Source organism: Sinohyriopsis cumingii, chromosome 8 (genome assembly GCF_028554795.1).
Source record: "Sinohyriopsis cumingii isolate HCF-2022 chromosome 8, ASM2855479v2, whole genome shotgun sequence".
In the NCBI taxonomy this organism is placed as follows: domain Eukaryota; kingdom Metazoa; phylum Mollusca; class Bivalvia; order Unionida; family Unionidae; genus Sinohyriopsis; species Sinohyriopsis cumingii.
This window is the reverse complement of record NC_142968.1, coordinates 7519870-7547615: the sequence shown is the minus strand read 5'-3', so window position 1 is coordinate 7547615 and position 27746 is coordinate 7519870. Positions and strand designations below refer to the sequence as shown.

At 36.4% G+C, this 27746-nt stretch overlaps 2 protein-coding genes across 2 annotated transcripts in view; both read left to right on the top strand.

The window, feature by feature from the left end:
- LOC149792925 (beta-1,4-galactosyltransferase 2-like) overlaps positions 1 to 27465 on the top strand; it is a 51722-nt gene extending 24257 nt beyond the window's left edge. Inside the window, exons 5-6 of the mRNA XM_089966775.1 lie at positions 25194 to 25332; positions 26141 to 27465. Of these exons, the coding sequence (XP_089822901.1) occupies positions 25194 to 25332; positions 26141 to 26179 (178 nt within the window). The 3' untranslated portion in view covers positions 26180 to 27465. The remainder of the gene's footprint in view (positions 1 to 25193; positions 25333 to 26140) is intronic.
- LOC149792926 (beta-1,4-galactosyltransferase 4-like) lies at positions 418 to 23526 on the top strand. Its single transcript, XM_089966774.1, has 7 exons — positions 418 to 570; positions 7576 to 8403; positions 14259 to 14494; positions 14824 to 15014; positions 15583 to 15705; positions 18483 to 18587; positions 22922 to 23526. Exons 2-7 carry the CDS (start codon positions 8082 to 8084, stop codon positions 22923 to 22925), a joined length of 981 nt encoding a protein of 326 aa, XP_089822900.1. The 5' UTR covers positions 418 to 570; positions 7576 to 8081; the 3' UTR covers positions 22926 to 23526.
- Positions 27466 to 27746: the final 281 nt, after the last annotated feature.

The window sequence follows — 27746 nt, the reverse complement described above, 5'->3', positions numbered from 1 at the left end:
GTGAGAAAGCCTGCCAGTAGCTTCTCGTGGGTCGGTGGTTCTTCCCGGGGTTTTCCAGGTTTCTTCCTCCACCAATTATACTGGCCGCCATGTATAGCCTATCTTGTGCTGAAAAATGGCGTTAAACCCTACAACAACATAAAATGCTTCTAAAATGCACATTCTGGTTAGTAGAAGCCTCCATACCTTTTTATTATCCTTCTCAGGTTTCCATGACTGACTTGAATATCTTTTGTTTGCAAACAGTACACGCAAAAAATGAAACAGGTTTAAACAAATTCAACACCTACTTGCCAGTCAAAGGATTACTGGTAAGTGTCATTGACATTTTGTTTACTTCAGTTCGTGCTATACATACTGCACAATAACTTCAAATTCTGTGACGAAAAAGGAATGGAGTGTATTTATTGTCATTTATTTTATGCGAAGTCGTTGCTAAGTAGTTGTTGATTTTTTTTAGGGTTAATGCACGAGAGGCTATACATGGCGGAGGAAGAACCCTGGAAAGGAAACGAGTACCGTATTGTAATGCATGTCTTACCGTCCATTCATAACAGTTAGTCTGCAACGGTAAGTGTTTTCACTGCATTTTTATGTAACATATAGTTGCAATAAAGTAATGGGGTAGTGAACATGCCCTTCTCGAAGGGCAAGAAAATTATGCCATTAAATCATAGTACCTGTGGAGGTGGGTTGGTTGGCGTGCCCTTCTCAAAGTGTAAGAAAACTGTACCATTACAATTTGTACCTGGGGGGTGGGTTGGTTGGCGTGCCCTTCTCAAAGTGTAAGAAAACTGTACCATTACAATTTGTACCTGGGGGGTGGGTTGGTTGGCGTGCCCTTCTCAAAGTGTAAGAAAACTGTACCATTACAATTTGTACCTGGGGGGTGGGTTGGTTGGCGTGCCCTTCTCAAAGTGTAAGAAAACTGTACCATTACAATTTGTACTGGGGGGGGGGTTGGAGTGCCCTTCTCAAAATGTTAGGAACTATATTATACGATTATATCATTATGCCCTTTATAATATGTAAAATAAATTATGTTATGATAGCATGATGATAGTGGCAATGCCAAACTCGTGTTGAAATATAAGGAAAGTGCACCATTATGGTATTGTATCTATAGCAATGGAGTTAAATGCTACTCGTTGTATCATCGTTCCTGTTCTGTCGGTATGTTTTTGACCCAATGGCACAGTTTACCTCCTCGTTAGGAAATAAATACCCGGTGCATAGGATGGACAAGAGAAAGGTATTGGACAGTAAATTCAAGCCAAGAAGTCAAACTGAATTCGTTACACGTATATCAGATCATTAAGTTGGTTTGGAGGTAAGAAAAATGAGGAAGACCACCACCACCCAAAGAAACCCACATCTAACAAATAACTCAATGGATATGGCAAAATGATAACTGGGATTTTGTCTTCTTTTTGGAGTGTATGTATGTATGTATGTATGTATGCAGGAATGTATGTATTGACACGCATACATACATTTATGTACGTGCATATTTATACATTCAAAAGCTATGTAGATTGAAAATTACTGTAAGGGAGAGGAGAAGAGTTAGGTTGTCTTTAAAGATCGATACATGGTTGTAATAAGGACACGTTTTGAAGTCTTACACTGCCAAACAACTCCTTACACTGGGACATATGTAAACTATTGATAGACGTTTGCATGAATTTGTATAACAATCTTTCCAGGAGAGCGATTTCCTCCCTGGAGTTTGCATTATCATAAAGCAAACTCTGTCGTGTATGAGACTAAATTAATACCACGCAACACAGTTATAGAACTATATCCCGTTGTGTCGTGACCTGCGTGTCGTTTTAAGAAAGGCAAACACTTGGATCTACGTAAGATCAAAATAAACACAAAAAGATGTGAAAGCTAGGAATGCTACTTGTCAGCGAGAAAAGTTAATTTGTTTAATATAATATATAGACCTACCTATAAACGACATTGTAAAAGCTATTCAGTTCAACTCCTACGGAATGATCCAAATCAGTTCCTATACACTGTTTGTCATACAAGAATTTTCAAGTTGCGTTCAATCGTTTCAATGCTTACAGTAACGAATTTTAAAAATAAAAAAGGAATTCAAAGTGTTTTTATTTTACGCTGTAAAGCAGATTAAAAAAGATCATTAGGGTGTTAATAGAAAAATCTCTGTGAAAACAACTGACGTTAAAGTTCAAATTCCCTACAAACATGTGGAAGATTAAATTCCATCTCAGCGTCTAAAATGCAAAAGTTTCTTATTCTTTCATGGTACTGTGTATAATTACGTCTTCCTGTATTTACTCAAAGATTCAGACAACTTCTTTTCAGTTTACAAAATAAGTTAACATACTGTGGTTTTTGTGTGTGTGTTTTGTATTGTTTTTTTTTTTTTTGTTGTTTGATTTTTTTTGGGGGGGGTGGGTAAAAATAAATACTATCTACAATAGGAATAATTTCTAAACTCATAATCCATATCAGCTATTTATTTTACCTTTCCATATCTGAATGACAATATCCAGTGGCCTCAACGGGCGGGGGGGGGGGGGCGGACCGCACCGGGTGACACCATCAGATGGGGTGATACCAAAATGACTGTTTATAAAATGTTTGAATTTTTGTGAAGGAAGGAAGTCCATGGGGGTGACACCATGAGTTACCGCACTGGGTGACACCAACCCTAGTGACGCCACTGACAATATCAATACACATTTTAAAAATACCTACAGCATCACCTACACCTTGACGATGTGAAGTTTTCCTTAAACCGCAGGCAAAATGTAAGCATTTCCTGTATATAAATGTAAATGCTGTATTGGTTTTCTAATGTCTGTGCACTTCAAACTTATTCTACGTAGTTTGCAGTAAATCTTGTGAATTTCCAAGTAGATTTTACAGTAATTTGTATGTACCTTGTCAATGTCGGTTGTATGTACCTTGTCAGTGTCGGTTGTAAGTAACTTGTCAATTTCGGTTGTATGTACCTTGTCAGTGTCGGTTGTAAGTACCTTGTCAATTTCGGTTGTATGTACCTTGTTAATGTCGGTTATACAATCAGTATAATATTACATATATTTACCAAATATTAAGCTGAAACAACTTGGACTGATATGTCGTATTAGCTGGTGTCAGTGTGTCTTCCCTCTTGTCCGAAAACCTTTTGAGAACGTTTGCAAGATAAGCTTGTTAGAACACTGTATTCGTGGGATGTGTGTGGTTGGTTGGGGGGTGGAGATGGGGGCTTTTGCAAATCCGGAATAACAGTCATTACTCGAAAAACTGAGGAATATTTTATAATGGAGAGCCTGGATTTACAGTTCTCCAAGGGTAGACCCTAACTCATACAACAAATAATTTCACAAAATTTCCCATTAGTATAAGGTCTGTCATTCTTTTATTTAATTAATTGATATTAGATTAACACTAACACTTTAAAAAAATTCAGCCCACTAAGTCTAACCTTTGATAACGTTTATTATCAGTCTTCGTTATTTTTTTTTTATTTATTTATTTTTGTGTGTGTGTATTTTTTCCGCTCACACACCAATAGCGGACAATCAGGGCACGCCGAGACACGTGTCTTGCTTTGGAGACTTGCCAGTAGCTTCTCATGGGTCCGTGGTTCTTCTCGGGATTTTCCCGGGTTCTTCCTCCACCATTTATACTGGCCGCACATCTCAAGGAGTGATACCTGGCAGTTGGGTGACTGATTGTGGAATACACGACTTACACGGCAGTATCTGCCTTTAAACGCCTTTGGCCCAAAGAAAACACACAAAGCTCTTTACGCAGAGCAGAATACATGAAGTCCGTCCTCGGGTCGCGAACCCTGTTGTCTAGCTTTGTCCAAGGATCCATAAATGAAGTGGATTTCCATATATAACTATTCTGCACTGTCTGTGTATGACTAACCTGGTTTGGCATATAAGGCTGAAGTAAATTTCTAATGCATTTCTCCTGAAGTAGTATATGGGGGCAATATGGCGTAAATTGGGACTGAATGTGTGTGTCTGTGTGTAATTTGGATTTTTAACGTAGCTTTAACAATTTTTCAGTCATTTCACTACGATTTCTGCAGTGTGGCAGTTTATAGTGATGTCTCGCACTAGGACATCATGCCGCAGACATGTAGCATGATGCCCCACCCAGTCACATTATCCTGACACCAAGCAGACCAGTCCTAACACTAACCTCTTAATGCAGAACGCCAAGTGAAGCAGCTGCAAATACCATTTTTATAAGTCTGTGGTATGACTCGGCCGGGGATTGAACCCATGATCTCCCCTACATCCGAGGCGGGCTCTCTAACCACTAGGCCACCAGAGCGGTCGACTTACCATTGAAATTAGGTGACAAGGAATATAGCAACAATGGGAATTTAACATGGGAATGGCACCTGGGGGTCAATTAAAATTGAACATTGGTGATGCCATGGGATTTATAGCGTCAAAACTATTTATAGGGTGAATTGGATTTATAGGGACAAAGGTTCGTAGGGACAAATATAGACATATAGAATCAAACAAATACACATCCAAACAAAGAAAATGTAAACACACAGAGAAGACGACAGAGATGTTCCAAAGAAAGACTCACATATAGAATAGAGATCCAAAACGGAAGTTTATTGTATGAGTACAAAACATTTATTCAAGCATATATATATGGGCTCTCTGACCTGTGCCTTGGTCTAAGCACAATCCATTTAATACATAAAATTTGGACATGAAACAAACCTATGTACAAGTTATTTAGTTCTTGGTTCTAGTAAACTACTTTTTAAAATTAAAATTCATGCCTTCCAAAAAAGATTTCGTATACAATGTATTTACATTTCATAAAAGAATGCCATTTTCTTTCACGCTACATTAAATGTTCATGTTGAAGAAAAAGCTAAAATAAAGCAATAAACAAACAATCAAATAGGACAAAGTTCATGTTTCTCTCTTTATCCGTCACACACCTTTCATTAGCAAATCTGCTGTTGTATCCATTGGTACACTGATCGGTAAGTAGATCAAGTGCATTCGTTGTCTTCTTCCCATGAAGGTACAACGTATGCCATATGAATGGTTACATTTCCATCGGTGATGTCAAATGTTTCTGTCATCGTCTGCACGTCTTCAAGAGCCCTCAAAATTTGGAAGAATTTAATTCTGCAGGTATACTAAACCCGGACCATACATGCGACTTCAAACTGTCGTGATACATAGATAGGCTCAAATGACCTCGATCTTTGACTTGGCACTGACGTTTGAGTTCCTCTAACAGTGAGTCAAATAAGACTGTAATGAAACCTTCTGCTTCCTCGGGTGAAATGTCAGACGCGAAGTCTTTAAATTTCACCCTGTAGGTGTAAGTTGTCGTTCTAAATTTTCTCGAGGTCGCTGTCTGAGTCATTTGGATGCTAAAATACTCCTTTAGGTCTACTGATCCCTTTCCCTTCTTGGACGCACTTTGGTGTGACGGTACGGTGGTGAACGTGGTCAGTGATGTTTGCTCCTTCTCTTTATTAAATTATTTGTTGGTAAAATGCTACATAAATTAGCATAAATTACTTTAAATGAAACTTTAAATCTAGGCCAACTTGTTAACTTGTGAGAGAGGGTAAACTAATTAAATCTAGGAGACTGCTTATCTTGTGAGAGAGGGGAAACTATTTAAATCTATGACAACTGCTTACTTTGTGAGAGAGTGGAAACTTTAAATCTAGTACAACTGCTTACTTTGTGAGAGAGTGGAAACTTTAAATCTAGGACAACTGCTTACATTGTGAGAGAGTGGAAACTTTAAATCTATGACAACTGCTTACAGTGTGAGAGAGGGGAAACCATTTAAATCTAGGACAACTGCTTACTTTGTGAGAGAGTGGAAACTTTAAATCTAGGACAACTGCTTACAGTGTGAGAGAGGAGAAACCATTTAAATCTAGGACAACTGCTTACCTGGTGAGAGATGAAACTTTAAATCTAGTACAACTGCTTACATTTTGAGAGATGAAACTTTAAATCTAGGACAATTGTTTACCTTGTGAGATATGAAACTTTAAATCTAGGACAACTGCTTACTTTGTGAAAGAGTGGAAACTTTAAATCTAGGACAACTGCTTATTTTGTGAGAGTGGAAACTTTAAATCTAGTACAACTGCTTACCTTGTGAGAGATGAAATTTTAAATCTAGTACAACGGCTTACCTTGTGAGATATGAAACTTTAAATCTAGTACAACTGCTTACATTGTGAAAGATGAAACTTTAAATCTAGGACAACTGTTTATCTTGTGAGAGAGGGGAAACTTTAAATCCAGGACAACTGCTTACAGTGTGAGAAATGAAACTTTAAATCTAGGTACAACTGCTTACCTTTTGAGAGATGAAACTTTAAATCTAGTACAACTGCTTACATTGTAAGAGATGAAACTTTAAATCTAGGACAACTGCTTACCTTGTGAGAGATGAAACATTAAATCTAGTACAACTGCTTACCTTGTGAGAGATGAAACTTTCAATCTAGTACAACTGCTTACCTTGTGAGAGATGAAACTTTAAATCTAGGACAACTGCTTACCTTGTGAGAGATGAAACTTTAAATCTATTACAACTGCTTACCTTGTAAGAGATGAAACTTTAAATCTAGGACAACTGTTTATCTTGTGAGAGAGGGGAAACTTTAAATCCAGGACAACTGCTTACAGTGTGAGAAATGAAACTTTAAATCTAGGTACAACTGCTTACCTTTTGAGAGATGAAACTTGAAATCTAGTACAACTGCTTACCTTGTGAGAGATGAAACTTTAAATCTAGGACAACTGCTTACCTTGTGAGAGATGAAACATTAAATCTAGTACAATTGCTTACCTTGTGAGAGATGAAACTTTAAATCTAGGACAACTGCTTACCTTGTGAGAGATGAAACTTTAAATCTAGGACAACTGCTTACCTTGTGAGAGATGAAACTTTAAATCTAGTACAACTGCTTACCTTGTGAGAGATGAAACTTTAAATCTGGGACAACTGCTTACCTTGTGAGAGATGAAACTTTAAATCTAGGACAACTGCTTACTTTGTGAGAGAGTGGAAACTTAAAATCTAGTACAACTGCTCACCTTGTGAGAGATGAAACTTTAAATCTGGGACAACTGCTTACCTTGTGAGAGAGGGGAAACTTTAAATCTAGTACAACTGCTTGCCTTGTGAGAGATGAAACTGTAAATCTAGGACAACTGCTTGCTTTGTGAGAGAGTGGAAACTTAAAATCTAGTACAACTGCTCACCTTGTGGGAGATGAAACTTTAAATCTGGGACAACTGCTTACCTTGTGAGAGAGGAGAAACTTAGGACAAATGCTTACCTTGTGAGGCAGTTATAACAGTTACACTATCTCGTCACAAGAGAGTGGGAATAAAAAGGAGCGCCTGAGACAAGAAAATATAATGTAAATAAGCGGTATCCAAACAGCGTTCAAACGCATCCTCTTTGGGTTTTTTAATGTTCGACTGGATTGTATATTCTTTGTGAATCAAGCCCATTCTTGGTGACTGCATATTTTCTATTCATCATTTATTTTATTTTCAGACAAGGACTTCTAAGTTCGCATTTATAACCAATAGTACCCTTGGATTTGCACACCTGGTTTTACGTTAAAGCTGTTGGATTCTAATTAAAAAATAAAGTGGTTTCCTAATTGCTTTGAGGATTAATCGTTTTGAAAGTCTGCAGCCCTTGTCATGTGACTTATTTCTTTCAAACGGACATACGTAGTTTTGTATCAACACTTTTTCACGACCTAGCAGTGATTAACGAGAGCCAATATCTGGATACATTTGTGTCACGTGACCTGAGTAATGTCTTGCAAGTGTACACATTCCTGCAAATGAGCACGAAGTATTTGAAGATCAACATGAAGTGAGTGGTGTAATACAAAGACAGCAATTCGATATTCTTTGGAATGTGATCTGTCACACTTTACGATATGCAATTGATAAATTTGGAATAAAATACTCGGTTAATTTATTATTACAGATTGTTCCTGGATCTCATATTTTCCCCTGATGTTGTGGAACTAACTTGATCTTCCGAAAATGGTGGAAAAAACGGGAAACGGTTGCGAGTGTATTCTAAAATCTCAAAAAATGCTATTTCTTGTGACATTGATAGTCCTTGTTTTAATATCAGTGCATATGTATTTTCAAGGATGTCAATGCATGACACACATGTATAGATCATGTGACAATACAAAGGGATTTAGTAACAAAAGTACGCAGAAAGTCCATAACTCACCTAACCTTTCCTCTAAAATGTGTCCGAACACATCAGAAAATGTGGAGTACTTGACTGCGCAAACCGGATCCACACAAAATCGATCTACACTTCCGCTTTGTCCAGAACAGCCTCCACATCTGGGTAAGGTTTTTTTTTTCTTCTCCACTTTATATCAAATGGCAACCGCAACATCATTGAAAATGTACACTTTAATGTTCGTTTGTTTTAAAAAATAATGACTCTTCGTCTCTATTGTTAAAAAAATTTGAGATGCTTTTTACTTTCAGTCAAGTGGCTGAGTGATTAACATGGTATTTCATAACAAAGAAAACAACACACAGTATATATATTTATCGTCCATATATTAAAGATGTATTTACATGTTTAATCAAAACTCTATAGCACAGAGTAGAACTTGAAAATTAATTTTCACAACAGTATGCTTCCGAAAATGAACTATTTATGATTTTGTTTTATAGTTTTCGTTCATTTACTTTAAACGCAGCATAAACAAAAGTCAGTCAAAGTTAAAAGAGATAAGACTGTATAGGCCCTACTAAATCCATTAACATCGTATTAACATCGTCTACATTAACATCCTTTGGAGTGAATTTCCTTTTATTTTGTCAAGCCGCTTCGATTCGTTTGGCGGCGCGATCTATTATCTCGCTTAAGGTCGACCCCGGCAGAGCACCAAAGATATTCCAATCTATGTGGAAGGTGATGTGTAGCAAATCTTTGTAATTTCTTCCTCAGATGGCTGATGGGAAGTGTGTGTGTGTGTGTGTGTGTGTGTGTGTGTGTGTGTGTTATGACGTAACTCTAACAATTTTTCAGTCATATCTTTACAATGTCTAAATTTGGGCAGTTTTTATAGTGATGTCTAGCACAGCACTGGAGCATCATGCCGCGGACATGTAGCATTATGTCCAACAGTCATACTATCCTGACACCAGGCCGATAAGTTATGCCAGAATTTCATGTTTGCCCAATAGTTATTGTTTAGCCTTAACTACTTCACAAAATATAACAATACTAGTCTGCACCACTTAAATATGTATGATATTAATGCCCCAGATGTAGTGCCCCGCAGCTCTCAGAGTTTCTTCGATGGGTTTCAGGCCTTGCTGATGATCCCTGCAGTTCCTATATGTCAACAGAATAATAAAGTTCCACATCAGTGGTCTCCTCTTTCGTTTACTTTATGTTTGTGAAAAGCAAGTCGACACAAAAAAATGCATAATTGCGACGGTTTAGAAAGTTTTAAAAAGAGCTTAACAGATATTTGGGTAGGGGATTATGTCCAATCTTATTTTTCCTGTTGATGGTGGTGGGATTATGATCAGTCGAATTTTGTCTGGTACACCGGATTCAAATGAAGAGCAATCAACAGCACACATTCGGACAAAGAAAAAAATATATTTATCAAAACCTTAATGAAAATTTATGGAAGTTCTTAACAACTGCTATATTTTAATCTTGAATTTATTTTCTTATATTAAATACATTTAGGTGGTACAGAGGAATATAATTAGATGAAATCTGGAATTTGAGTTTTCTTAGTTAAGGAAATAATGGATGAATACAATTTCTTGTTTCATCTCGAAAAGCATGCTATAATTTGCATAAGGCACATGTGAATTTTCCACCTCCGTCCTAAAGTTGCATTATTTAATAAAGTGTAGATTCAAGAGAAATGAAAAGTTCAAATTTATCCTAAAGTGGAGATGGATAACCAGTAAGTTGTCATTGTAATGCACTATGCATAATTAATTTCTCTGTGTGTGTGTGTGTGTGTGTGTGTGTGTGTGTGTGTGTGTGTTTAACGTAGCCTTAACAATTGGAGTCATATCGCTACGATGTCAGTGTGGCCGTTTTTAGTTTTGTCTAGCACTTGGGCATCATGCCGCAGACATGTAGCACCATGTCCCACCTAGTCACATTATCCTGACACCAGGCCGACTATTCCTAACACTAACCTCTTAATGCTGAGAACCAAGCGAGGCAACTGCTATTACCATTTTATAAGCTTTTGGTATGACTCGGCTGACGTCCTCACCACTAACGCCACTGGACACCCGATCCCTACAGTTGTTAAGAATATATAAACACAACTAATAACTGTATCTACAAACTATATCTAATTATTCTGAGCTTTATACAAGAGTTGGATTCTTGAAAGTGACAAAGCAGATTTATATAAATGCAAACTCAGTGAGAAGATAATCTCCATCCATGTAAACTCTTTTCTGCATGCTGTTGCTTTTGGAGTATTAGAGTAGAACCATTATCAGAATTTCCTAAGAACAGAACATCTTCGCTAGCCCAGGTTCAGATGCGTTAACCTATCTACATCTTGGCGGATCGATCCGATATTTGTCTGCTTTGCAATAACGACATCTATAGTTCCCTCTCATAGTATGTAATGCCAACTAGCCAATAGCGTGTAACAGCGGTGCATTGTACATCGGCCGAAAATGGTGGAGGTAATTGACTTCAGAGGAATACTGTTACGACACCATGGTCACAAACTAAGTAAGATAAAAGATGCAAAACCAACAAATGTTGTAAAATTTACAAAGAATTTAATTATCAAAGTTATAAATGAAAATCTTAGAGGAACTTACAGTATTATGAAGTGGGTCCAAAATAATCCTGATAAAGTTCTATGAATGTCCCAAAGAATGAAATTTCCGTATAAGTTTCAAATTGGGAAATGTACTAGTCTGCCAAGAATCGTTACGTTGGCAAGATTGCGTTCCTTTGACTAATTTACAATAGTTCCAAAATAATATTACAGTCCAAATAATGAGCACTTTCTATTGCCACTGAACAGTCCAAACAAATGTTTTTCCTCTCGAATAATATCTAAATACAACATAAATCATGCCTTCAGACTTACAACAGGAACACAAAAAATAAGCATGACTCCAAAATAGAAATGAATCTAATTGCTCAATTTTTTATTTATATGCACCTTCTATTACGACTTCGTTTCACAACATACCCCCAAATGACAGAACAGACTACTCAATTTATTTCGCATTTTGCCATTCATGTGACCTAGCCCAACCAATGGAAAATTACTTAATTCCTCTAGAACCGTCTAAATCCCATCAACAGATGAGAAATTAATCCAAAGTCGTCAAGAAGACTATTATTAGTAATAGTCAGCTCAAATGTAAGCATTTATTTATACATCATATTTAATTTTACGTTCTTAATAATCCTAAAACAGACCCTGGTCTCGTAGATAAATATATTAACTATACTTTACAGTCATGAATAAAAATTTTAAAAAAAAAAAGATAAAATCATGTACCAGAAGTTACAAAAGATATAGATATACATAACTATACTACGTACGAGAAAGAAGCCATTTCCGGTGTATTTCCGGTATATATCGTTGCAAACTCGGAAGATTGCTTATTTATGATGAGTTTATTCCAGTTGTGTGAGAATATGACTTCCTTTGTCTCGATCATGGAGGAACAGAGTTGTAATTTGAAAGTAGTTAAGGAGGTCACTTCAGCGACAATGAGACTTTAACGTTAAAATATCGGGTTTGCACTTTGGCAACGATGGGAATTTAACATGGAAATGTCACCTGGAGGTCAATGGGAATGGAATATTGGGTGGCGTCATGGGATTTATAGGATCAAAACTTTTTATAGGGTGAAATGTATTTGTAGGGACAAAGGTTGATAGGGACAAACACAGACATACAGAAACAAACAAATACACATTCAAACACACATAAAAGAGGACAAAAATGTTCTAAAGAAAGACTCACACATAGAATAGAGACTCGAAAAAAGAAAAGTCTATTATATGGGTTCAAAACATTTATTCAAGTATATACATGGGCTCTCTGGCCCGTGCTTTGGTCTAAGCACTATCCATTTAATAGATAAACATTTGGACATGAAACAAACCTATTTACGAATTGTTTAGTTCTTGGTTCTAGTAAACTACTGTTCAAAATTAATGTTCATGCCTTTCTAAAATCACTTCATATACAACGTATTTACATTAAATGTTCATTTGTAAGAAAAAGCTAAAACAAAACAAGTAACAACCAGTCAAATAGGACAAAGTTCATGTTTCTCTCTCTCTCTCTCTCTCTCTCTCTCTCTCTCTCTCTCCGTCACACAATCTGTTTAAAATCTAGTCAGCTACCATTTGGGTCCCAGCGTAGATGTTTCCCATCACGTACTCCCTTTCATTCGTAAATCCGATGTTATGTCCATCGTGTTAGGTACAATTATCGGTAAGCAGATCAAGTTCAATCATCCAAGAACGACACTTCATTGCGAGGACAAGCGACGAGAAAGATGAATCACTCTAGCTGGCTAGATTTTAAACAACATGAACTTTGTCCTATTTGATTGCTCTCAAGTGTCATAGATCATCATCCAGTGTCTCACCAATTGTACGCTGATGATACCCAAATATACAAATCTAGCCACCCAACTGAAGCTGATGCTACCATCCAAGGTGTAGAGAGTGCATTTCTGATGTGAAATCATGGATGACTTGTAACAAGCTGCAGATGAATGATGATAAAACTGAGGCCATTCTGAGCACAACACAAAGACTTTCTCATTCACATCCTTTACCTCAAACAATAAATATCAGCAACACCAACATTAAATTCACACAATCAGTACGAAACCTAGGTGTTACTCTGGACAGTACTCTCACATTGCACCAACATGTCATGAACATATGCAAGGCTGCATATCTTGAGCAGAGACGCATCAGCTCAATTCGCAAATATCTTTCAGTTGATGTCACTAAAACACTTGTGTGTTCATTAGTACTTTCAAGACTGGACTATTGTAACTCAATTCTGTCTGGTTCATCTCAATATCTACTCCAGAAACTTCAAAAAGTTCAAAACACAGCTGCTCAGATCATACTTAGAGTACCACGATCAGAGCACACCTCCCCGCTGCTTTGTACCCTACACTGGCTATCCATTCGATCCAGAATCAAACAAAAAAGTTGTTCTCTGTGCTACATTTCACTGTCGGACTCTAGTCCAACATACCTATCTGACCTCACCCATGTGTACACACCAGCAAGAAACTTACGCTCCTCTTCTGACAATCGTATACTCATTATTCCCACTATGAAAACAAAGTCATATAGACAGCATTCTTTTGCATACCAGGGCCCAACAACGTGGAATGAATTGGCTGCTGAACTTAGACACAAAGACACAGTGATCACATTCAAGACGGCTTTCAAAACTCACTTACTTCGACTGCAAGAACAAACTTAAAGACCTAATAATGTTTCCTACCTGAAATATTATCAGCATGTTTGTTATATTTTAATGTTTTTCTAATTTCATGTTGTTTGTTTTTGTAATAATATTATTGTATGTTTTTTATCTTATAGGTGTTGTCTAATGTTGTAAAGCGCTTAGATCTTCTAAAGATTAGACGCTATACAAAGTCCTCATTATTATTATCATTATTATTATTATTATTATTATTATTTGAATGTGTATTTTTTTTCTGTATGTCTATGTTTGTCCCTATCAACCTTTTGTCCCTAAAAATACATTTCACCCTGTAAAAACTTTTGATCCTATAAATCCCATGACGCCACCCAATATTCAGTTCGAATTGACCTCCAGGTGACATTCCCATGTTAAATTCCCATTGTCGCCAAAGTGCAAACCTCCTATTTTAACGTTTGAAGTTCCATTGTGACCCCCTTAACTACTTTTGAACAACTTGAGTTTGAATGGATGCAGCAGCTTAACAGACCCGAAGCAATGAAATATCGGATCGATCCGCCGTGGTTAACTTGTGACACCTTGACTAGCGACGAGGAGTATATCATAATAATGTTCTGTATTTAAGGCAACGGCGTACTTGTTGGGCGGTATATCCTTTTAGGTAGGTTTTCAATAACTTGAAAAATATTGGACACGTTTGAAAAGCTATGCTTCTTCTCTCTTTCGTGTTTTCCTAATGTTCAAGTGGGTAAAATGAACATAAAGCCAACAATTACTCTCCAAGAAGTGACCAACGAGGATAGCTTGAGAAATCTGTCTTATGGCGGGAGATATGCACCGCCATATTGTCAAGCAAGGGAGAGAACTGCGATCATAATACCTTACAGAGACCGGAAGGTGCACTTAGATATTCTTGTGCGCCATCTTCATACGGTTTTGCAACGCCAACAACTGGAGTACGGAATATACGTCGTAGAAATGGTAAGAATACATTTGCTCCCCCCCCCCTCTCTCTCTCTCTCTCTCTCTCTCTCTCTCTCATCTTTCAACGTAAGGAACCAGTGTTTTCTTGGTATGCTGAAATAAATCTGAAAATTATATTGCAACACACGAACGTGTTCAAAACTAATTAGTCAAAGCATTAGCGATATATTTTGCATTACATGTGTGATTTTAAGACAGTGGAATGTACTGTTTATCTCATGATTCATCAAGATGAAATTTCTACTTGAAAAGCTCAAGTCTGAGATTAAAGTACACACTATGCAGACAGTCATCGATTGAATCCCTTCTTCTATCTCCTTGTAAAGGCATTGCCAACGCAGTTTAATCGAGGATTGTTAGCAAATGCAGGGTTCCGTACGGCCCGTGGGATATCCAGCTATACGTGTTACATCATCCATGACGTCGACTCTCTGATGACTGACGACAGAAATTTGTATCGCTGCGGAAGTCAGCCGATTCACTTCATGACCGGAAGCACAAAATACAAAAACAACGGGTAATTATCTTTTAAACGTTTCTCACAACGTATTCAAAATGTTTTTTTTTTCTTCGGTTTGTATACTCACTTCACATGCAGAAGTTAAACAATAAGACTGACTTTAGGACTGCCATGTAGAGACAGTCTATCTGTAAACATAAATTTCCAGTGAAAATCATCAGTAGTCATGGCAGAATGATGAACAATAAGTTGACCGCTTCCTCTCCATTACACAAACAAAGAAAAAGGCGTGACTTTTTATAACTCTAATATCATTTTTGAACGAGGATACAGTGTACTCAGTTTGACAATTTACGAATTAGTCTGTGATACAGTTAGGCCGCGTATAGTACGGAACACCCGTTCTGGAGCACAGTTACGGAATTTGGTTTGCATTTTCTGGTTTTGCTTGTAGCATATTATAAAGAATGGGGGGGGGGGTAACGCGTTTGCAGTAAATATAGTACTACATGTTTTGGCGGCTTTAGACTATGTATCGTATGAAATGCAACAAAAATCAACAGTTCATTCTTATTTGTTAAAGAGTATATCCATACACTTTTATATTTAATTATTTTATCTTCAGCATCCCATATTATGATTTCCACGGTGGGGTTGTTGGTTTTACGCCAGAACAATACCTTAAAGTCAATGGATTCTCAAACCTCTATTTCGGATGGGGCAGTGAAGACGATGATTTGGGAATAAGGTTTGCTCCCATTGCACCTCATTTTAGCTTTTGACAGATCTGCGTTATCTGTTTTGTATCTGTTTCTTTCATTTTTCTTTCAATCATTTTTTCTCCAGTGTATTATTTTGAAAAGGTATGACACGAGGTAGCTGCTGTTGCGGTTGTTAAATTGCTTCTGCATTTCTGTTGCTGTACTGTTTGTTGTCTTTGTTCTTCTTTCATCATTAGATGTTATTTCTTGTTACTCGGTTAATTGCCCGTCCTAGGATTAAAATAAGTATGAACGAAATTTAAAAGATTGGAATGAGCGACTTTGAAAGAAAGTTTGAACACAAATATGCAGAATGAGATATAAAAGATTGGATGCCGCTGCGAGTATCGAATTCACGACCTCTTGCTCGGCAAGCGTTACACACAGAAAGACAGAAAATGTGGGTATTAATATAAAACATCGTTCTATTTATTGGCAATTTCTTGGTTGCTATAATTGTACATGTAAGTGCTGCTGATCTCGTCCCACAATAATAACGAAAGCAGTTATTAAATACTAAGAGAGTGGAATCTTCTCTTTCGAATCATTTTGATTTTGCAGAGGAGCAATTCGGTCGCTGGAAAATTCATTAGTATGACCCAAATATATACAATCTTGTATTAATTGCTTTGACATAGTCCAGTTATGGAACAACATCACACATTCACTTTATGCATTCCTTCTGGCTTGAAGCATATTCATTATAATGCAAGATGTGTAGGTTTATTTTAGACTACGGTACAATAATTGCCTACATGACTTGCTTGAAGCATAGTCATTACAATGCAAGATGTGTAGTTTTACTTTAGACTACGGTACGATAATTGCCTACATGACTGGTTTGAAGCATAGTCATTACAATGCAAGATGTGTAGGTTTACTTTAGACTACGATACGATAATTGCCTACATGACTTGCTTGAAGCATAGTCATTACAATGCGAGATGTGTAGGTTTACTTTAGACTACGGTACGATAATTGCCTACATGACTGGCTTGAAGCATATTCATTACAATGCAAGATGTGTAGGTGTACTTTAGACTACGGTACGATAATTGCCTACATCACTTGCCTGAAGCATAGTCATTACAATGCAATATGTGTAGGTGTACTTTAGTCTACGGTACGATAATTGCCAACATGACTGGTTTGAAGCATAGTCATTATAATACAAGCTGTGTAGGTTTACTTTAGACTACGATACGATGATTGCCTACATGACTGGCTTGAAGCATAGTCATTACAATGCAATATGTGTAGGTGTACTTTAGTCTACGGTACGATAATTGCCTACATGACTGGTTTGAAGCATAGTCATTACAATGCAAGATGTGTAGGTTTACTTTAGACTACAGTATGATGAATGCCTACATGACTGGCTTGAAGCATAGTCATTGCAATGCAAGATGTGTAGGTTTACTTTAGACTACGGTACGATAATTGCCTACATCACTTGCCTGAAGCATAGTCATTACAATGCAATATGTGTAGGTGTACTTTAGTCTACGGTACGATAATTGCCTACATGACTGGTTTGAAGCATAGTCATTATAATACAAGATGTGTAGGTTTACTTTAGACTACGATACGATGATTGCCTACATGACTGGCTTGAAGCATAGTCATTACAATGCAATATGTGTAGGTGTACTTTAGTCTACGGTACGATAATTGCCTACATGACTGGTTTGAAGCATAGTCATTACAATGCAAGATGTGTAGGTTTACTTTAGACTACGGTATGATGATTGCCTACATGACTGGTTTGAAGCATAGTCATTACAATGCAATATGTGTAGGTGTACTTTAGTCTACGGTACGATAATTGCCTACATGACTGGTTTGAAGCATAGTCATTATAATACAAGATGTGTAGGTTTACTTTAGACTACGATACGATGATTGCCTACATGACTGGCTTGAAGCATAGTCATTACAATGCAATATGTGTAGGTGTACTTTAGTCTACGGTACGATAATTGCCTACATGACTGGTTTGAAGCATAGTCATTACAATGCAAGATGTGTAGGTTTACTTTAGACTACAGTATGATGATTGCCTACATGACTGGTTTGAAGCATAGTCATTACAATGCAATATGTGTAGGTGTACTTTAGTCTACGGTACGATAATTGCCTACATGACTGGTTTGAAGCATAGTCATTATAATACAAGATGTGTAGGTTTACTTTAGACTACGATATGATGATTGCCTACATGACTGGCTTGAAGCATAGTCATTACAATGCAATATGTGTAGGTGTACTTTAGTCTACGGTACGATAATTGCCTACATGACTGGTTTGAAGCATAGTCATTACAATGCAAGATGTGTAGGTTTACTTTAGACTACAGTATGATGATTGCCTACATGACTGGTTTGAAGCATAGTCATTACAATGCAATATGTGTAGGTGTTCTTTAGTCTACGGTACGATAATTGCCTACATGACTGGTTTGAAGCATAGTCGTTATAATACAAGATGTGTAGGTTTACTTTAGACTACGATACGATAATTGCCTACATGACTGGATTGAAGCATAGTCATTACAATGCAAGATGTGTAGGTGTACTTTAGACTACGGTACGATAATTGCCTAGATGTATGTTTAGCAAACAAACTAAGTAAGCGTATATGCTACCAGTGTTCCTCAAAATTCCAAAACTAAATGTCAACACTGGCAGGACACGTTAACATTTTATCAATTACTTTGCACAAATGCATTCTTGTATCATTCACCCTTTTTATTTTTATTAATTAGACTTCAGTATTCTGGAATGAGATACGTGAGACCGAACGATGAATTTGGAAAGTATGTGGCCCTTCCTCATGTGAGAGACGTTAGTAATCAAGACAGCCCCAACAGGTTGTACTCTCTCTCTCTCTCTCTCTCTCTCTCTCTCTCTCTCTCTCTCTCTCTCTCTTTAACTAATATGGGTTGTCTGAGATTTTCGTAATCTTGACAAACTTTCTCGGCTAAGCGCCATCGATCAAATAATTGCACTTTTTCTCTTGAAAATTCAACATGGGCTTGCCAATTTCTTTTTTATACTTCCTAAAGTTTGTCAATCAGCCTCAAGTATCATCTCACAAACCTTCAATATACCAATATTCCTTAACCATATCATAATTAGCACTTTGCAGTATTAACAAGGAGGAAGTGTAGATGTCACGAGCTTTGACACAAAAAGTGCACTTTGTAATAACATAGTCCAATGCTCTCTTTGCTATTTCAAATTTTCAGCATTTTATTCCAAATGAAGAAAGTATTTACCTTCTTTTTCCTTAAAAAGGGATACTAACCTAATAGTTTTAGTAACATCAAAACTAGAACTTGTGTGTAAAAGTTGGGAAGTAATTTTCGCTTTATAGCGCTGATTTATTCTAAATTGAATTTTCCTTTCTTGCTTTACTCTTTCTTCCTGCAACTATTTTTCATATCGCACCTTTATTTGTATTAGCTTCTCTCTCTCTCTCTCTCTCTCTCTCTCTCTCTCTCTCTCTCTCTCTGCAACTGCACTTATTTTACTTGATCGATGGCGCTTAGCCGAGAAATTTGGTCAAGATTACGAAAATCTCAGACAACCCATATTAGTTAAAGAGTTCAAGAATTGCGTCCATAATAACATTGAGACTTGCCATGATGAACACAAAGTCGAAACTTCAGAAAATGCTGCTCGTACAGCTGACTAGTATTCCTTAGCCCATACAGTTTCTTTCTTCGGTATGTCTTCCACTCAGCAGTCTTCTGGTAAAAAGCTATTTTAGCCTAATACGAGCACTTCCAAATCTCAATGTAGCACAACTTTTAAGAATCAAGTTTCTGTTAAGACTGATCATAAATCGTTATCGCTTTCTGCGTGTACCTATTTGCAAGAGGAAATAGCACATTATTTCAGATTGCTATAAAATGAAAAATAACCAATAGAATCAAGAAAGACCAATTCCAAATCCTCTTATTTTTAAAAGGTCAAGGTCATGGTCATATGTTGAAAGCAATACATTTCTTGGGTCAAACAAACCCATGTCTGATTTTATTATGGAGAATTATGAACCACGTCATTCATGGGTGATTCTGTCAATCCTATCCTTATTAAAATTTTAAGGGACACAAGAGCTTCTCAGAGTCGTTTCTTATTAGGTACTGAACTTTTTATGAGAAGTCTTCTTCTAATGAGACTGTTTTTTATTCTGAGAGTAGAATGCGACTTTGTTAATGTTGCTCTCTATTTGCTAATTTATCATCAGAGTTAGTCGCAGGACCCGTGACAGTCGGAACAGTGTATTCTTTACGCATCGAAGGTGTTCATTTATTATTAGGCAATGACCTAGCAGGAAAGAAGTTTGTGGTTAATTCACTTGTAACTGATAAGTATTGTTTGGATCAGAAAGTCGATCCTGTTGAAATAGAAATTCTTGATTTATACCCATATTGTGCAGTTACCAGGGCTTTGGCAAAAGCACCTCTTGAGAATAATGTTGATCAGGAAATTACTCCTTTAGCTGACACATTTATTTGTCAGGCTTTTCCTCCTCCTCGTTTGGATTAAGCGAAAGGTATTGATCATAGTGATCCTCATTTTACTACGAATTCTCTTTAAATGGCAATGTCTTGTCGTCGAATGGGAAAAATACCCTGCGATGTCCTTTTTATTTCATTTGTCGTCGAATGGGAAAAGTACCCTGCAATGTCTTTTTTTTTTGTTTCACTTGTCGTCTGATGGGGAAAATGTCCATTTTGTTTCAGAGCCATATGAGCAAAACCGAAGCCACATTATTTAAAATTGGTGTCCTTATAAGAAAATGGAGGCCACATGAACTATCAAATCGTAACTCCAAAATCCTTTAGGCATGAAATTCTCAGTCTGGCACATGAAATTCCTTCGGCTGTTCATTTAAGGATCAATCAGACAAGATTTTAAATCGCTTTTATTGGCCAATAATTAGAAGTGATGACTATAAATACTGCAGTTCTTGTTACACTTATCAAATGAAAGGAAAATCCAATCAGAAGATTCATATGGCTCATCTGCAACCTACCTCTGCATTTGACGAACCATTTAGCAGAATAATGGTAGAATGCACTGTGTCGGACTTTTACATAATACCAAGTCAGGCAACCAATACTTGTTGACCATAATGTGTGCGACTATAAAATTCACAGAGGCAATTCCTTTGAGGAATATTACAACAAAAACAATAGCAAAAGCTTTGATCATGATTTTTTAATTAACTTTGGCCTGCCCACATTTGTCAAGTCTGATCAAGGGTCAAATTTTATGTCTGGAATTTTCCAGCAAGTTATGCATGAAGTAGGGATCCAGCAATTCAAATAGGGGCCCCGAGTGGCCGAGTGGTCTAAGGCGCTCTCCGTTACTGCCATCTCACCTCTGTCTGCGTGGGTTCGAGTCTCGGATTCGGCTAATGTGGGTATGTGAGAAAGCTTACCAGTAGCTTCTCGTGGGTGAGTGGTTCTTTTGGGGGTTTTCCCGGGTTCTTCCTTCACCATCAATACTGGCCGCCATATATAGCCTATCGTGTGCTAAAAAATGGCGTTAAACCCTACAGCTACAATTACAGCAATTCAAATAGTCTGCCTATCATCATAAAAACCAATGGGCTTTATAAAGATTTTATTAAACTTTGAAAAATACGATTCGGACATATTTTTTTTTTTATATATAGGAAAAGATTCTGATGAAGGTGTTCATTAAATTTTGTTTGCTGTTAAGGAATCAGTTCAGGAATCTTTTGGATATAGTCCCTATGAATACGTTTTGGGATAAGACTGTACGTGGACCATTAAAGTTGTTTAAAGAGAAACTTCTTTCCAGTGAAGATACAGAAATTAATCTTCTAGAATATGTTTCTAATTTTAAGTATAAATTGTCAAAAGCCCGTGAAGTTGCAAGAACTAATCTGCACTCAGTTAAAAATGAACTTAAGATATGATAAAAATGCAAAGCAAATTTCGGCATTCGTGTCTCCAGATGGACTTTATCAATATAAAGTTATGCCGTTTGGGATGAAAGGTTCGTCTTGTACTTTTCAGCGTTTAATGAACATGATTACATGTGGTCTAGATAATTGTGATGCTTACATCGATGATGTCATCATCACCAATGACAACGGGAAAGGTCATTCATAGGCAATTCGGAAATTCTTTGACAGGGCGCAAATTTGACAATTAATTTTCCAAAAGTGTTTTTCTTCTTCCGTACTTTTTTTTGTATGGCTGCATACTGTCGGAGATTTTGTTCCAATGATCCATAATTGCTGAACCCTGACAAATTTATTGAGTATGAAACAAAAGTTTCATTGGCTTGAAACATGTCAGGATGATTTTGATAAGATAAAGGGCATACGTATGAATGCACCAGTTCTTTCAGCTCCAAATTTCAGTCAATCATTTAACATGTCTGTTGATGCAAATGATGTTGGGGTTAGTTCGGTATTGACTCAAGAAGGCAAAATTGGTGAAGATCATCAAGTGTGCAATTTCCTTAAAAGTTAAACAAGCACAAGAGAAATTATTTCACAACTGAAAAGGAATGTTTGGTTTTTATATAGGCTTTGTAACAATTTGGAGTTCAGCGTTTTCTCCGATTATTGTATTTAGTGATCTCAAATCCCACACTCTCATTACCAAGATGAAAAATAAATATCATAGATTATTAAGATGGGGTTTTTGATGTTGTAGGAATACAATATTGACATTTGGAACGTCAAGGGAAAAGACGATTTAAGAGCAGATGCACTTTCACGTGTATATAAGTATTATATTGTTTCATGTATATTTTTGTGTCTTTCATAATATTTCATCTTGTGTACATTTGACTAATAGTTAAAAGAAAGCATTATTGTATAAATCTTTTTTATTCCTTACGGGAGGTGTTATGTATACTTAGTTTACAATTGTTGTTAACTTTTGTATTTCTTTTATTTCATTATATGCTATGGATAATTGTACTGTGGATTTAGCCTTGTCCAAAATCAAGTTCATTTTCAACCTGACCTGAATCATTTTGTTTAATTCTGTAAACAACTAATACATAGGTAATCTTTTCTCTATGAGGATGGAATTAATATTAGAATTATTATTAATAGACGTAAACATATTTCACTCGGACTGAATCAAGGATATTGTGTTTTCCACCATGTTCTTTGTTATAATTTTAGTAATAGACCTTATAATTACAGGTAAGATTTTATCTTGCAAACATTTGGAACCTTCAAGAATGAAAATTTCCATTAGGTAACATTTTTGTTTAGAAATTATAATTGTGACCTGAGGTTAGGTAGATGACTACATTATCTTCTTATTGGAAAAAAAAATTTAATCGTGCTTTTATATATGAGCAGAATTAGTTGTATTATGGTTGTGTCCAGTACTTCATTTGGGTTGGAATTTATTTATTTAAATTATTTAATTCAAGTTATTCTTCTCCGGAAATACAAAGTGCTCAAAAATAGCATTTTTGGATTTAGATACTTGGATTTATAATGACATTTCAAATAAAGATATATTCTTACATTGTATTATTGTGATTCACAAAAAGACTGTTGTCACATTGCCACAATCACATAAACATTTCAAGCGTTCGATTCTTTTTATCTCTCAGCTAATGTTTATTAAGAGCTTTAATCATTAAGACTTGTGTTCGAAACTCTAGGATGATTTGGGGTTTATTTCGCAAACCCATAAGATTTTGTGTTAAAATTTTCACTTTGTATTCTAGGGAAATAAATTATTTGTTGAATTTTGCAGGTTTTTTCTCACTCTTTTCTGTTATGTATTTCAATACCATAGAGCCTCAATAGTATATATATATATATATATATATATATATATATATATATATATATATATATATATATATATATATATATATATATATATATATATATATATATATATAGTGTGTGTGTGTGTGTGTGCACAAAAACGAACAGCATAGTCTTTGTTATTAGCTTCAAATCACAATCCCATTAATCACTATGTCTTTCTTTCTTTAGGAGTTACAAGTTACACATAAACTTTGACATCGGCTTGCTCAAAATCACTAACGACGCCAAGTTGATAAAAAATGTTCCCTCTTTTTTGAAATAATGGACAATGTAAGCCTAGTCACGACAACTCCGTGTAAGACTAGTCATGACAACTCCGTATAAGCCTAGTCACGACAACTCCGTGTACGACTAGTCATGGCAACTCTGTGTAAAACTAGTCATGACAACTTCGTGTAAACCTAGTCATGACAACTCTGTGTAAGCCTAGTTAACTCTGTCTAAGACTAGTCATAACATCTTGTAAACCTAGTCCACTCCATGTGAGACTAGTCATGACAACTGTATGTAAACCTAGTCAACTCCGTGTAAGACTAGTCATGTCTACTCCATGTAAGACTAGTCGTGTCAACCAACTGCGTGTAAGCCTAGTCATGACAACTCTGCGTAAGCCTAATCAGCTTCGTGTAAGACTAGTAATGACAACGCCGTGTAAGCCTAGTCATGACATTTGTGTGTAAATCTAGTCAACTCCACGTTAAACTAGTCAAGATAACTCCGTGTAAGCCTAATTAACTCCGTCTAAGACTGGTCATGCCAAGTCTGTGTAAGCCTAGTCAGCTTCGTGTAAGACTAGTCATGACAACTCCATGTAAGCATAGCCAACTCCATGTAAACCTAGTCAACTCCGTGTAAGACTAGTCATGTCATCTCCGTGTAAACCTAATCATGAAAACTCTGTGTAAGCCTAATAAACTCGGCGTAAGCCTAGTCATGACAATGCAGTGTAATCCTATTCAACTCCACGTAAGATTAGTCAAAACAACTCCGTGTAAGTCTAGTCAACTCCGTATAAGCCATGACAACTCTGTGTAAGACTAGTCATGACAACTCCGTGTACGACTAGTCATGACAATTCCTTGTAAGCCTAGCCATGACAACTCCGTTTAAACCTAGTCAACTCCACGTAAGACTTGTAAAACCAACTCTGTGTAAGTCTAGTCAACTCCGTCTAAGACTGGTCATAACAACTCCGTTTAAGCCTAGCCATGACAACTCCGTCTAAGACTAGTCATGACAACTCCTTGTAATCCTAGTCATGACAACTCCGTGTAAGCCTAGTCAACTCTGCGTAAGACTAGTAGAACCAACTCCTTCTAAGCCTAGTCAACTCCATCTAAGACTAGTCGTATTAACCCCCTCTAAGACTAGTCATGACAATTCCTTGTAAGCCTAGTCATCTCCATGTAAGACGTATCATGACAACTACATGTAAGCCTAGCCAACTCCATGGAAGACTAGTCATGACAACTCTTAGTAAGCCTAGTCTAATCCATGTAAGACCAGTCTTGACAACTCTTAGTAAGCCTAATAATGACAACTCTGTGTAAGCCTAGTGTATCTGATACACAATCATTATCTGCACTACTGTCATTTCTGAAATCTAAGCTTCATCTCTTTAAAGCTATGGACTTGTAAGAAATGTTCTAGCAAGAAAAATGGAAGACGGAGTGGAGACCATACGTTTCAAGAGGTTTGCCCTCGAATACAACCAGTTGTACACTTGGCTTCTAATAGGAGTTAAAGAAGATGAACTTTTAAAGGTCAGTTAAATTTTTATTTAATCACATTTTAACTGCTCACATGTATCACACATCTAGAAAGATTATAGTTCGGTCAATGTTCACCGTACATCTATTGTGGACGGTCATTTTTCATAATACATCTTTCGTGGCTGCTACTGGAGTTAAAATGGAGTTTTCGATCATATGTATCTTTCATGTGGGAACCGCTTCAGTTCAGTGGTAAACATGCAGGGGAATAATAAGGGTGAGAGTCAAAACGAGCACAGGCCGGCTTCTTTTGATTGTCACTGACCAAGGCATGTTATTATTTAGGATTTTTAACATGTTATGGGATCCGAGTCAAAGCTGACGAACATAACATTGACTGATTGATATGGTTAATGGTTTTCTATGTATACACGCAGTTTATTTTTCTTTTATACAGTTTATCTATCTATCAGAACTCACGTTAACACGTAGCTTTTTTATACATTATATTTATCTCTGCCTATCTATCCATCCATCCATCCATCCATTCATCCATCCATCCATCCATGTATGTATGTATGTATGTATGTATCTATTTTACTGACATTGTAACCCCATTTTGATAGAGTTTAATTCTCCACCCCAAGGGGTATTCGTATATCGACTACGTTAAAATAGCAATCACTGAACATATTCTTAGTTTATTTATTCTTTCCTACTTCATCATGCACAGTCTCAAACTAATACAAACTAGATAGTTATTCTCATAAGCAAATTATCGCTTCTGGCTTTGATTAATTCATCTTTAATAAATGTTTTCCTTCAATAAAATGAAATACTTTTTCTTCTTTTTTTTCAGAAATTCGAAAAATACCTTGAATTTCCGATGGGGGGATGACATAGAGTTGTCTATTTCTGCGATACCATTTTAAGAGTGCTATATGTATACTTTGATGATGCACTGTCTCTGTGTGTGTGTGTGTGTGTGTGTGTGTGTGTGTGCGTGCGTGCGTGCGTGCGTGGTTGTTTGGTTAGTTGATACTATGTTAGTGTCTAATACCATGTTCCTTTCACCATGTAATATATGATACCATGTTACTTACACCATGTAATATATGATACCATGTTACTTACACCATGTAATATATAATACCATGTTACCTACATCATGTAATATATGATACCATGTTACTTACACCATGTAATATATGATACCATGTTACCTACACCATGTAATATATGATACCATGTTACCTACACCATGTAATATATGATACCATGTTACCTACACCATATAATATATACCATGTTACCTACACATGTAATATATGATACTATGTTACCTACACCATGTAATATATGATACCATGTTACCTACACCATATAATATATGATACCATGTTACCTACACTATATAATATATGATACCATGTTACCTACACTATATAATATATGATACCATGTTACCTACACCATGTAATATATGATACCATGTTACCTACACCATGTAATATATGATACTATGTTACCTACACCATGTAATATATGATACCATGTTACCTACACCATGTAATATATGATACTATGTTACCTACACCATGTAATATATGATACCATGTTACCTACACCATGTAATATATGATACCATGTTACCTACACCATGTAATATATGATACCATGTTACCTACACCATGTAATATATGATACCATGTTACCTACACCATGTAATATATGATACTATGTTACCTACACCATGTAATATATGATACCATGTTACCTACACCATGTAATATATGATACCATGTTACCTACACCATGTTACCTACACCATGTAATATATGATACCATGTTACCTACACCATGTAATATATGATACCATGTTACCTACACCATGTAATATATGATACCATGTTACCTACACCATGTAATATATGATACCATGTTACCTACACCATGTTACCTACACCATGTAATATATGATACCATGTTACCTACACCATGTAATATATGATACCATGTTACCTACACCATGTAATATATGATGCCATGTTACCTACACCATCTAATATATGATACCATGTTACCTACATCATGTAACATATGATACCATGTTACCTATGCAGATTGTTCTTCTGTTTTGATCAGTTAAAATCTGAGAAAAATATTTACTTGTATAAAAGAAAATTGTTCTTCTTTCTTTTTAGAAATTCCTCAAATATCTTGAATTTCCAATGCGGGCTAACATATATGTATGTATGTATGTATGTATGTATGCATGTATGGATGGATGGATGGATGGATGCATGGATGGATGGATGCATGCATGCATGCATGTATGTATGTCTTGGCATTCGTCCGTCTACGGGAGACGATGGTGTATCTCCAGAGCAAGTTGTTGTTTCTCCTTCTTTCTAGCTCTCTTTTCAGCTTGCTTTATGTTCCTGTCTTCCTCGGGTTTTTTAACG